Genomic DNA, 13,918 nt, shown 5'->3' on the forward strand with positions numbered 1-13,918 from the left:
CGATCTATTTCTGTCTCGGTCATAGGGCCACGACCATAAATATATATAGTCATTTTGTTCCTATTCATCTTTGTATGCCCATTCCAACATTTTTTTACACACTTCTAAATGCGTAGAGACTTTCAACATCCACTATGATAAATTTCTTCTCTATATTTAACTTGTAAATTTTACAAAATGTGTTTTGAATCCTGTACATAATATTTAACTTTTTTCACTACCTGTTGGATATTTCCCAAATCCCTTCATAGGACCTCCCACCTGCAAGATGATAGGTATTTTAGGGATAATGCAGAACACTGGATCAGTATACTCTTTTGCCTGAGGATATTTAAGTTATTTTCCCCTTTCAAGTATCCAGACTCCTCTAACAATTTCAGGTTTCCTTGCCACTTTTTCATAACTTCATTTCATAACTTAATTTTCAATTATCTTCCTGCATTGGGAAAACATTTCCACCTTTGTTGTTTGAGTGTATTACTAAATCATCAATTTGTCTCAACTCCATTAAAGCTTTTCTTTCATCAGGTGGTACACTGTTCTCCCACACAATTATTTTCTACCAAATCCAGAGAGAGGGAAATATATTACAGTCAGATGATTAAGAAGGCTGGATTTTTTTAGCTAATTTTGTATGCAAAGATCTACCCTCCCTATATCATTCTTCCTTCTCCTCAATTTCTTTTAACAATCGACCAAGGTCCCAGTCATCACATCTTCAACTCCCTGGCTCCTTCTTACCAACTCTGTATTCTCTTCCTTTGCTTTCCTCATCCGAAACATCTTTTTCACTTGTACTCACCGAAAGTAGTCCAACATCTTTGTATACCATAACTTCCTGTCCCACCTATGTTTGGGCAAAACTTTAGATGTGTCCTTTATGCCCTGTCAACATTTTATATGATTTATTAATTATATTAAAATCTTAATGATTGTTTTTCCTCTACTTGTATTTCCCCAGACTCGTTTTCTCCTATCTTCCTCAATTGACCTGTTTTCTCTCTTTGTACTTCTCCTTCGTAAAAAAGTCAACAATTTACTTTGTGGTGATTTCAGTTTGCCATGTATTTCCACCTCACTTTCAGATGTATGGTGTGTGTTAAGGCTAAATCCTATGGTGGAGGGTTTTGTAGGTCCATCTTCTAACAGCAAAAATAGGTTGAAAAGAAATCTCAGAGAAAGATGCAGAAAGATTCAGAAAGGTTTTCTATCCAGTATGTTTGGCACACATGATGTGGACGATGTTCTTTGACATGGAGGGGGGAGGTACCAGAGCTGGATACAGGTTGGGGAAAATGTATCCAATTTTGATAGATCTAAACTCTAAATATCTCAGTTTTTATACCTGGTCAACCACCCAAGTGATATATCAACTATTCCCTTTGTAAGGTTAAATGTCTAGGTAAAGCAAAGAGGAAATTGAGAGTTTGTACTGGAGAGCACATGACAGAGATACATATACATAATAAAAATAATTCTATAGCTGTACATTTTATGAAAGCTCATGTCAGATTACTGAAATTGTTAAATGTTTGGGATACTTTTTTAGTGTTAATAAAACCCAGGACCCTGCATTCACTATATCTGGTCTCCCATAGTACACATAACATGAGAATGCAATTATTTTAGTAAATATAAACTGCTAAATACCTTTTCTCATTAGCAGCTATAGCAGTCTTGTGACATCTATCAGTGTTTGGCTGAGCACTGGTTAAAGCTTGTAGGGTGAGTTTTCATTCTCCTCTGACTGTTCTATGAGGCTGCATGACTCCTGACATTCTGTCTGGACGGTGATGATTGACCCTGTGCTGATCATGTGCACCCTCCCAAAAAAATGAAATAAACTCTCTAGTAATAAACACCAAACTGAGCATATACAGAGTGCCTCCAAGGTTTTGTTCTGTCAGGAGATGGATTGGGGACAGTAAAAGAAGGAGAGGATCAGAGAACACAGGATCAAATAGTCTTTTTGCACAATGGGGAGGATTGTTCCACTTATGTTCCACAGCGAGTATAACAGGCATGCTTTACGGATTTTATTGTTGTGGGTTTAGTTACACTTTAATTTAAAGCAATATTAAATCCAGAAACCAAAAATGTATGTGTTTCTTTTATATTCTTTATGTAGTTGTGACCAGTGGCGGCCCGTCTATTAGGGGCGCACGGGTGCCACCCCCCATCTATGCGTCCGGCCCCCTAATCTACATGCAGGGCGCTGAATGGATTGGATTCCAATTAGGGTGCTTTTTTTTTTGAAGCACGTGATTACAGCCAGGGTCTAATAGGCTTCAAAAAAAGGGTGGGCTCAGGGTGCAGAGCACTGCGCTCTGAGCCCACCCAGTTGTGTGACAATAGCGAATGAATATATTTGCATTGTCCATTAGAAAATGTGAGAAGGGGGTAAGGAGGAGTAGGGGAAGGTTAAGGGGAAAGAAGTGGATCGAATCAAGACTCTCCATGCCTGGATACCCTAAATGCCACACTCCATCACAATTGCATGCATTGAACACAGTTTCAGGGAGGTTGCAGGCCCCATTAACTTGAATAGGTTGCGTTTAGAGGGTGGTAGTGGGACATGTGACAGTGGATATAATTCCTGCCATAGTGGTGGCATGTGTACACCCCCCTAGCCAAAGGGGCAGTAAAAATGGGGTTCAACCTTGTGGTTTTACTGCCCCCCAACCACAAGTGTGAACTAGTCTTTATCCTGGGTTCACACTTGTGTGGGAGGGACACTGCATGTGATTCGGAGAGGAAACCCCCACATCACATGCGATTCTTTGCATTCAATTGTATGGGCTCAATTCGCAGCCAACTGCACAAAAAAGGTGCAGCGTCTTTTTTTTTTTTGCCTTACTGGATTGAGATCGCATGGGTGTTCATACCCACAGGATACAATTCTTGCAATCGCACTGTATTTTGCAACCTGTTTTGGAGTGTGATTAAATTTAACAATGACAACGGTGGTAGATCACATGAACAGTGTGCGTTGCAGGAGCTCAGGATACGCTGCATTTCCCCCTTGCATATGTGAACCGGGTCAGTTAGCTTGTGCTATTATGTCAATTCTTGTCAATATTGTCTTGTAGAAAGGGTAGTTTTAGACTCTGGTGTGAATTCCCTTTATGGTAATAAAGGAAAGATACATGGCTTTACATTCACTGGATGTCATTGACCACCTTAATCCAATTATAAAAATGGTGAGCATGCACTACCTTAATCTATGTATTCAAAGTTGAATTTATTGTAACTTACCTGTGTTGTGTATTTCTTCTGTAATATAGATTCCCTCCCTATAAGTTAACCCTCCAATTACTGGTGTTCCGGTAGCTGCTGCCAAGGATGGATCAAATGCATCTATGTCAAAGCTTAAATGAATTGGTCTTTGTTTCCTATTGAGAAGAAAACATGAACCCATAAAATAATTAGATCCAAAGAAATGCAAGAACAATATTTGATTCTCATATCTGCAAACTACAGATTTCAACTGGCAATTAGATTACTTTTTAAAAAAATAGTAGACACCATACAATCTTTGGCAGTCTTTAAAGTGGTTCTTAAGACTCAAGGTTTTTTCCTTCAAAAAACCTCCTCTGTCTAGCAGCCCGCCTAATACTTACCTGAACCCTATCTTGATCCAGCGATGTGCATGAGAGCCTCGGCTCTCTGGGGGCTCTCCCTCCTCATCGGCTGAGACAGCAGCAGGAGCCATTGCCAATCACAGCCAGTGAGCCAATGAGAAGATAGAGGGGACAAGCCACCACTCTGGGTGTTACAGACACGTTAATGAGCCTGCTCACGTTAAAGAGCCTATTGCAAGCTGCTTGTTCTGGGGGCACTTGGCAGGAGGGAGGGGTCAAGAGCGCCAGTGAGGGACCCGAGCAGGGGCTGCTCTGTGCAAAACCACTGCACTGAGCAGGTACATATGACATGTTTGTTATTCAACTTCTTCCCACCCGGCCACTGCATATAAACAGCCGTTGGGCATTTCGTCCTTCTGAGTGGATGTTCCTAAAGAAGGAGTGGGATTGCGCAGCCGTGTGCCCCCAGACACAGCGCATCTCCGATCGGCAGGAGGGTTCTGTGATTGGCCCTCCTGATTACATGATGGCTTTGTCCAATCATAGCCATCATGTAATGTAAATAGAGAGCCGTTGCCAGGCGATCGGCTCTCCCTCTCCTCATACAGAGCCTGTCAGTGAGGAGAAAGAGAGCGGATCTGTGCTGCGAGCTGGGGATCAGAGTTGTTTTTAACAGCTTTTTACACACTGATCCCCCCAGCTAGTGTCCCCAAAACAGTGTCCTGTCACAGTGCCTCCTCACAGTGTCTCCACACAGTAAAAAAACTCCTGTCACACATCTGACCCACATCTGTCCCAGTGATCATCTGTCCCACATCTGTCTGTGATCATCTAGCGCACATCTGTCTGTGTTCATCTGGTGCACATCTGTCCCAGTGATCATCTGCGCACATCTGTCCCAGTGATCATTCGTGCACATCTGTCCCTGATCATCCGCGCACATCTGGCAAACATCTGTCCATGTTAATCTGCCACATCTGTCCATGATCATCTGCACATATCTGTCCCAGTGCACATCTGCACACATCTGTCCCAGTGCACATCTGCACACATCTGTCCCAGTGATCAACATCTGTCACACATTTGACCAGTGGCAGCTGGTGCTCAAAATTTTTTTGGGGGGGCGCAAACAAACTGAAAAATACTGAAAAAAAAAACTCAATTGCAGCCTCACTGTGCCCATCAAATGCAACCATTGTGCCCATCAATTGCAGCCACTGTGCCCATCATATGCAGCCACTTGTGCCCATTATATGCAGCCACTTGTGCCCCATCAAATGCAGCCACTTGTGTCCCATCAAATGCAGCCACTTGTGCCCCATCAAATGCAGCCTGAGTGACCGATGGGGGGAATAGGAAAGGCAACTGTGAGCATCGCAGCTCCCGGAAATGCAGGCAAAAGGCAGCCCTGCAGCCCCTTGATGCACACCACAAAACATGCTGAAATAAAGTATAATCTGAAGTATAAACCAGGTATGCCCAGGTATGAAAGGACACAATACCAACAGGTATATACCATGGTGGGTTATATTACAACAATCCAAAGGGAGTTGCAACCCAACTATAAGCCTATCATTCAACCTCCATCCCTGTTAGGCAAAAGAAAGGGGTTTTCAGGACTTTAAATGAGAAATATGTGAACATACATCTCCATCTCACCTTGGTCATTGGCTGTAGGCTGTCCTTGCTATCAACACACCTCATTCAGTGGGATTCATTGTTTTCTAACTACATAGTTACATAGTTACATAGTTAGTCAGGTTGAAAAAAGACACAAGTCCATCCAGTCCAACCATAAAAAAAAAAAAAAAAAAGTACAATCCAATATACCCAATACTATACCCACAGTTGATCCAGAGGAAGGCAAAAAACCCCAGCAGAGCATGCTCCAATTTGCTACAGCAGGGGAAAAAATTCCTTCCTGATCCCAGAGAGGCAATCGGATTTTCCCTGGATCAACTTTACCTATAAATGTCAGTACCCAGTTATATTATGTACATTTAGGAAAGTATCCAGGCCTTTCTTAAAGCAATCTACTGAGCTGGCCAGAACCACCTCTGGAGGGAGTCTATTCCACATTTTCACAGCTCTTACTGTGAAGAAACCTTTCCGTATTTGGAGATGAAATCTCTTTTCCTCCAGTCGTAAAGAGTGCCCCCTTGTCCTCTGTGTTGACCGTAAAGTGAATAACTCAACACCAAGTTCACTATATGGACCCCTTATATATTTAAACATGTTGATCATATCCCCCCTTATTCTCCTCTTCTCAAGAGTGAACAAATTCAGTTCCTCTAATCTTTCCTCATAGCTGAGCTCCCCCATGCCTCTTATCAGTTTGGTTGCCCTTCCCTGCACTTTCTCCAGTTCCCCGATATCCTTTTTGAGAACTGGTGTCCAAAACTGAACTGCATATTCCAGATGAGGTCTTACTAATGATTTGAACAGGGGCAAAATGATATTTCTCTCTCTGGAGTCCATACCTCTCTTAATACAAGAAAGAACTTTGCTCGCTTTGGAAACCGCAGCTTGGCATTGCATGCTATTATTGAGCTTATGATCTACCAAAACCCCCAGATCCTTCTCCACTACAGATTCCCCCAGTTGTACTCCCCCTAGCATGTATGATGCATGCATATTCTTAGCCCCCAAGTGCATAACTTTACATTTCTCAACATTAAACCTCATCTGCCACATAGTCGCCCAATTAGACAGAGCATTGAGGTCAGCTTGTAAATTGGAGACATCCTGTAAGGACGTTATTCCACTGCATAGCTTGGTGTCATCTGCAAAGACAGAAATGTTACTTTTGATCCCAGATCCAATATCATTTATAAAGATATTAAAGAGTAAGGGTCCCAGCACTGAACCTTGGGGTACACCACTGATAACCTTAGACCATTCAGAGTAAGAATCATTAACCACTACTCTCTGAATTCTGTCTTTTAGCCAGTTTTCTATCCATTTACAAACTGATATTTCCAAGCCTGTAGACTTTAACTTACACATGAGCCGTGTGTGCGGAACTGTATCGAACGCTTTTGCAAAATCCAAATAAACCACGTCCACAGCCACCCCTCTGTCCAAGGTTTTACTTACCTCTTCATAAAAAGAAATCAGGTTTGTCTGACAACTTCTGTCTTTCATGAACCCATGCTGTCTGTTGCTTAAAATGTTTTTTTCCAGCAAGAACTCGTCTATGTGGTCTTTTATTAAACGCTCCAGTATCTTCCCGACTATAGAAGTTAAACTAACAGGTCTATAGTTACTTGGTAAAGACTTTGATCCCTTTTTAAATATAGGCACCACGTTCGCCCTGCGCCAATCCAGCGGTACTATTCCCGTCATTAATGAGTCCCTAAAAATTAGATACAATGGCTTTGAAATTACAGAGCTCAATTCTTTTAGGATCCGTGGGTGGATGCCATCAGGTCCAGGTGCTTTATCCACCTTTATTCTGTCTAAATATTTCTGGACCATATCTACTTTACAACATAACTTCACTCGCTTGTCTTCAATTTCAGCACTAGCCTACTCACCTCTCTTGGTGTCATGTACCTGGTAGGAGTTTGATATGACGAGGTCAGCCTCCCTTGTATCTCCAGCCCAAGCCCCACTGAAGGTGGAACAGATGGTGGCTAGGGCCAGGAGGAACACAAGTGCCTGTAGGTGTTGCTTGCAGAACTTGCAGATGGAGTTGTAGGCTCGGTGGCACAGGCAGGACAACAGGCAGTGTTTGAGCCAGGCGAAGAGCAGGAGCAGGGTCTCAAGGATAGCTGGATTCGGTAACAGGCGGGTAGAAAAGTACAAAGGCATGAGCAGAAACAAGGTCTAACGGAAGCCGAGATCAGGAACCGGTAATCAGGAATGTATCAGAGTCCAGAGCCAGAGTCAGGGAAAGCCGGGTTCAGCAACAGGTATCAGGCAGAGTACAACAGGAATAAGAAGATCAGGACACAGCTGAAGACCAGTCAGCGCTGTTTGTGAGTCAGGGCACCCCTTAAATAGGCCGTCTGGCGTGAACTGGAGTTAGGGATGCGCTCCTGCGCGTGCATGCAGTCCATTGCGCATGCACATCAGCGCCCTGGAAGTCCGCTGTTGCCCGTGAAGGCACGCATGCGTACGTGTGTGCGCCAGAGCAGTTCTCTTATAATGCCCCCCCTTATGGGCAGCCTACGGATGCCCTTTAGGGCTCTTTTTTCTGGGTGGCATTGAAAGAAGGTTTGCACCAGTCTTAGAGCATGTACATTTGAAGCTGGTTCCCAAGAATTTTCCTCTGGGCCGTAGCCTTTCCATTTGACAAGGAACTGCATTTGGTTGTTCCTAAGTCTACAGTCCAACACGGCCTCCACTTCGAATTCTTCATTACCTTCGATGAGAATCAGAGGAGGAATTTCAGAAACACGGTCTGGAAAGGGATTTGGCACTGTTGGTTTCAATAAAGAAACATGGAATACTGGATGTATCTTCAGACTTTTAGGTAACACCAGTTCAAATGCTACCACATTAATCTTCCTTTTGACAGGAAAGGGGCCCAAAAATTTTGGACCAAGTTTCTTCGAGGGGCAGCTTAATCTTAAATTTGCTGTGGACAACCAGACCTTGTCCCCCGGTTCCAGTTTCAGGTTGCCTCTTTTCTTTCTCTCGAAGAACTTTTTGATGCTTGCCTGGATTGCCAGATTGTATCCTGTAATAATTGATTATTAGTACTGAAGAAGTTTAATCGGTCTTGTACAGCAGGTACGAGAGTTTCAACAGATAATTCCGGCAAAAAAGAGGGGTGATACCCATAATTAGCAAAAATGGGTGATTTCTTGGTTGCTGAGTGGATGGAATTGTTGTATGAGAATTCTGCAAGTGGGAGGAGAGATAGCCAATCATCCTGATCAAAGGAGAAAAAACACTGTAAGTACTGCTTGAGGGTTTGGTTGGTCCTTTCAGTTTGTCCATTTGTTTGTGGGTGGTATGCTGAGGAGAGGCGGAGTTCAATCTTTAGTGCTTCACATAATGCCCTTCAAAATCTAGAGGTGAATTGTACCCCTCGGTCGGAGATAATGCTATCAGGAATACCATGTAACTTAACATTCTCTTTGATGAAGGCTGAGGCAGTGAGGCAGTCTCCGTGGCGGAAGGAGTTCCTTGTAAGGGTATGAAATGAGCCATCTTGGTCAGACGATCTGCCACAACAAAAATGGTAGTGAAGTTCTCAGATGGGGGAGCTCTACGATGAAATCCATGGAGATCATGCTCCATGGTTTCTTAGGTACGGGGTGAGGCTCCAAGAGTCCCCAAGTTCTGGTTCTGTCTGTTTTATTTTGAAGGCATGTGATACAAGATTTAACATATTTCTTGCAGTCCTGCATTAAATCTGGCCACCAGAAGGTATGGGAGATCAAATTGGCAGTACAATTTATAGGCTGCGCTGCTAGTACAAAAACATGATCATATTAACTGAAACCACCATGATTATGGATGAACACAAGTGAATTATTTCATAACATAAAATGTGCACATAAATCACATGCAAGAAATGATGAGTGAAACATTCAGTGAACAAAAAACGATTAAATAATGTCCATATAGTCATAAACTGGAAGTCTTGTGGGTATAGAAATTGATTGGATAGAGGGAGAAAGACACCCTTCCTTCAAGTGATATAAAGGTTATCTCCGTGAGGAGCGTGATGTTTACAAGGAATTCCTCCACCTCAAGTAAGGTAAGCCCCTTACCAGATCCAAAGATCTCCTGTCAGAGAGATCATGCACACAGGTGGCTGTGTCCCCCAGCCACTGGGTCTCTGTCAGTGTGTAGATCAAAAGCCACCTCTCCAGGGAATCAACCTAAAAGGTGATTTATCCGCTCACAGACCATGGATAAATGAAAAAGAAATACTCCATAGCGTAATCCAGTTTAAAATCCACTTTAATATATAAAAGAAAAGCACTTACAATTTGTGCAGTATAAGATCGCTTCTAAAAACAATGTAGCGTCGGCCGGCTTCAGCTGCTGCCCGTTCCTTCCGGGTTCAGCGTGGTATGGTGGTGACGTCAGCACGCCGCTCCTCCCTACGCCGTTTCGACAAATCTGTCGAAACGGGACCCGTACCCCAGGAAGACGACAAATTTGTCGAAACGGCGTAGGGAGGAGCGGCGTGCTGACGTCACCACCATACCACGCTGAACCCGGAAGGAACGGGCAGCAGCTGAAGCCGGCCGACGCTACATTGTTTTTAGAAGCGATCTTATACTGCACAAATTGTAAGTGCTTTTCTTTTATATATTAAAGTGGATTTTAAACTGGATTACGCTATGGAGTATTTCTTTTTCATTTATCCATGGTCTGTGAGCGGATAAATCACCTTTTAGGTTGATTCCCTGGAGAGGTGGCTTTTGATCTACACACTGACAGAGACCCAGTGGCTGGGGGACACAGCCACCTGTGTGCATGATCTCTCTGACAGGAGATCTTTGGATCTGGTAAGGGGCTTACCTTACTTGAGGTGGAGGAATTCCTTTTAAACATCACGCTCCTCACGGAGATAACCTTTATATCACTTGAAGGAAGGGTGTCTTTCTCCCTCTATCCAATCAATTTCTATACCCACAAGACTTCCAGTTTATGACTATATGGACATTATTTAATCGTTTTTTGTTCACTGAATGTTTCACTCATCATTTCTTGCATGTGATTTATGTGCACATTTTATGTTATGAAATAATTCACTTGTGTTCATCCATAATCATGGTGGTTTCAGTTAATATGATCATGTTTTTGTACTAGCAGCGCAGCCTATAAATTGTACAGTTAGTAAGGTGGAGGTTGTTTCACATCTAAGGTTGCAGCAGCATTTTACATTTCAATTTTTGATTTGAGATATTTGTTTTTTATCTAACACATGTGGGGATCATTTCCACTTATGGGATAGCGCAGTATTATCTATGATATTACAGATCAAATTGGCAGTCTTGTAGATTCTGAAATGCCCTGCTAGGGGATGATCATGGCAGCGTCTTAGAATGGCAACTCTGAATTGTTCAGGGACAAAGATTTGCTCTTCATGAAGGTAAAATCCATTCCTTAATTGAAGAGCCAAGTCCTGGGAAGGTGGTTGGTTTGCCACATCTGCTCTTATTTGTGACATCAGGTCTGCTTAAGGGAGTAAAAAATTCTGGGCTAGGAGAATGGTATCAGGTTCCAAGGATTTCACAGGGTCATTAAACATGTGGGACAAGGCATCCGGCTTGCCATTCTTTGAGCCAGGACGATAAGTGATGTGGAACATAAAACAGGAAAAGAAAAGTGCCTACCTTGCTTGTTGAGGCCTAAATCGTCTGGCCGTGCTCAAGTACTCTAAGTTCTTGTGATCCGTGAAGATGAGGATTGGGTGAGAAGCTCCTTCCAAAGAGGTAACGCCGCTCTTCAAGCGCAGCTTTGATAGCCAGCAACTCTCGGTTTCCCACATAATATTTCATCTCGGAAGGGTTCAACTTCTTGGAAAAGAAGGCTACAGGATGGAGTAAAGATTTAGGACCCTGACGTTGGGACAATATAGCCCCAACTACCTTTTCAGAAGCATCTACCTCCAATACATAGGCCAAGGATGGATCAGGATGCTTCAAGATGGGGACTGAGGTAAATAAAGCTTTTTATTGTTCAAAGGCTTCTTGGGCTTCTGGTGTCCAGTGGAAGGGAATGTGCTGCTTGGTTAATTGTGTGATAAGAGTAATAATACCGGAAAAGTTCTTGATACATTTTCTATAAAAATTAGCAAATCCCACAAACCTCTGAACAGCTTTTCTGTCTGTAGGGGCAGGCCATTCCAGAACGGACATAACTTTCTGTGGGTCCATGGAGATACCATCGTCAGAGATAACAAGTCCCAGAAAATGTATGGTTTGTTTTTCGAAGTCACACTTTTCAGCTTTTGCATAAAGACGCTGTTCCTGGAGCCGGCCTAGTACCTTCTTTACATGAATTTGATGCGATTCAACAGATTTGGCGAATATAAGAATATCATCTAAATAAACAATGACAAACAAGTCAAGAAAGTCCAGAAAAACATCATTTACTAGGTGCTGGAATGTGGCTGGGGCATTGCAGAGTCCAAATGGCATGACCAAATATTCAAAATGGCCGAAGCTTGTTCGGAAGGCCGTCTTCCATTCATCTCCTTCCCTGATTCTGACTAGGTTATATGCACCTCTTAAGTCTAGTTTGGAGAATATTCGTGCCCCCCGCAGTCTCTGAAAGAGTTCAGGAATCAGAGGAAGGGGATACCGGTTCTTGACTGTGACTTTGTTAAGGTCCCGATAGTCTACACAAGGCCTTAAGGAATGATCCTTTTTTTCTACAAAGAAAATACCGGCACTTGCTGGAGACATGGATGGCCAGATAAACTGTTTTTCAAGACTTTTGTCGATATAGGCCAGCAGGGCTTCTAGTTCAGGCTCAAAGAGAGGGTAGATTCGACCAAACGGAATCTCGGCCCCTGGTAAAAGTTCAATAGGGCAATCATATGTCCTATGAGGAGGAAGAGTGTCTGCACCCTTCTTGTTAAACACGTCTAAATATTCATGATAGGCATCAGGAATCAACTTTACGGTGTCTGGGTCGAAATGTAGACTCAGGAAGGGAGAGGTGTTGACAGTCTTTTCTGGAAGACAATGCGTCTGGCAGTAGTTGGATGAAAAGGAGACATCACCTCTAAGCCAGTTAATGTGCGGATTATGTGCCCTTAACCACGGAATGCTGAGGATGAAGGGAAACATGGGTGATGTTATAACATCCAACCGGAGGAATTTGTGGTGACCTGAGGAAGTTTGACAGAGAATAGGTGCAGTTTCTTGTGTAACTGGGCCTGATTTAATGCCAGAGCCGTAGGCCAGGTGAACATGGAATCCTTGCTTCTTGGCACACACAGGAAGCTGATGTAGAGAAACAAATGTGGAATCCACAAAATAGCTACAGGCCCCAGAGTCTATGATAGCTGGTATGGAGACTGACCTTTTGGAAAACTGAAGGGTAATTGAGAGGGAGACATGTGACCGATCCTTTCCAGGAAGGTGCATCATATGAGACTGAAGGGAGCAAGCTCTACTGGTTTTTACCGGGCAAGTACGTACCAAGTGGCCAGCCTCCCCACAGTAAAGACATAGATTGGCATGTTGTTGTCGGAGGCGCTCAGCCAGGGAAAAGGGTGATCTCTGAAAGCTCCTGTGGTAGGCCTTATGCTGTTCCTTCTTGCTGGGAAATGTAGCAGATAAAGAAGCAGGTACGTCAGACTTGGAAGCCACAGAAAGGATTCCTTCAAACTTTTTGGATTGTCTCTCCCATAATCGCCGATCAATCTGAGTGGTTAAGCTGATCAGATCCTCTAGGGACGTTGGTACTCCCACTCTGGCAAGTTCATCTGTTAGGGTGTCAGAGAGACCAAGACGAAACTGATGGCGAAGTGCAGAACTATTCCATTGGGTGTCAGCGCTCCAAACACGAAAGTCAGTTATATAGTCCTCAACAGGCCTTGGGCCTTGTTGCAACTTGCCAAGCCTGTATTCTGCAGTCTGTTGGTAGAAGGGATCGGTGTATAGCTGAGCCGTAGCTGCGAAGAACGAATCGGTGGCCGCCAGAACGGGGTCATGTTGCTCCCAGAGGTGATGCGCCCAGGTAAGTGGTTCATTTAATAATAGTGTGATAAATCCCACTTTGATGTCCTCTGGTGCAAAGGTTCGGGGTTGCAGAGAAAAATAAAGTTCACAGGTATTTCAGAAAGTTTGAAACATTTTACAATCTCCGGAGAGTCGTTCGGGAATAGCACCCTAGGTTCCGGAGGGGGGTTAGCCTCGCGGAACAAGCCAAACTCTGTTTGAGTAGAAGAATCTGTGACTGAAGGAGAAGTATAGACTGAAGCAACATTAATCTTGTCCGAAAGTCGCTCCTGCATGCTACTAAGATTCTTCTGTAAACTCTGCATGACATACGTTGCAGAAACTGATTTGAAAAATGTCCTCTGGTGGGGAGACCTCCCTTTCAGACTCCATCCCTGGCTGACTGGTACTGTCACGTACCTGGTAGGAGTCTGATATGATGAGGTCGGCCTCCCTTGTATCTCGGTGGCCTTGAAGATGGAGTTGTAGGCTCGGTGGCACAGGCAGGACAACAGGCAGTGTTTGAGCCAGGCGAAGAGCAGGAGCAGGGTTTCGAGGATAGCCGGGTTCGGTAACAGGCGGGCAGCGAAGTACAAAGGCATGAGCAGAAGCAAGGTCTAATGGAAGCCGAGATCAGGAACAGGTAATCAGGAATGTATAAAAGTCCAGAGCCAGAGTCAGGGAAAGCCGGGTTCA

The 13,918-nt window shown here is 43.7% G+C and overlaps 1 protein-coding gene across 2 annotated transcripts in view; it reads right to left on the reverse strand.

Annotated features, from left to right (window-relative positions):
* The window catches only part of ARG2 (arginase 2), a 1,243,303-nt gene that overhangs the window by 230,029 nt on the left and 999,356 nt on the right, over positions 1-13,918 (reverse strand). For both annotated transcript variants that reach the window (XM_073610731.1, XM_073610732.1), the window contains exon 7: positions 3,256-3,392. In XM_073610731.1, the coding sequence (XP_073466832.1) occupies positions 3,256-3,392 (137 nt within the window). The remainder of the gene's footprint in view (positions 1-3,255; positions 3,393-13,918) is intronic.

The sequence above is a fragment of the Aquarana catesbeiana genome, linkage group LG13 (genome assembly GCF_042186555.1).
Source record: "Aquarana catesbeiana isolate 2022-GZ linkage group LG13, ASM4218655v1, whole genome shotgun sequence".
Lineage (NCBI taxonomy): Eukaryota > Metazoa > Chordata > Amphibia > Anura > Ranidae > Aquarana > Aquarana catesbeiana.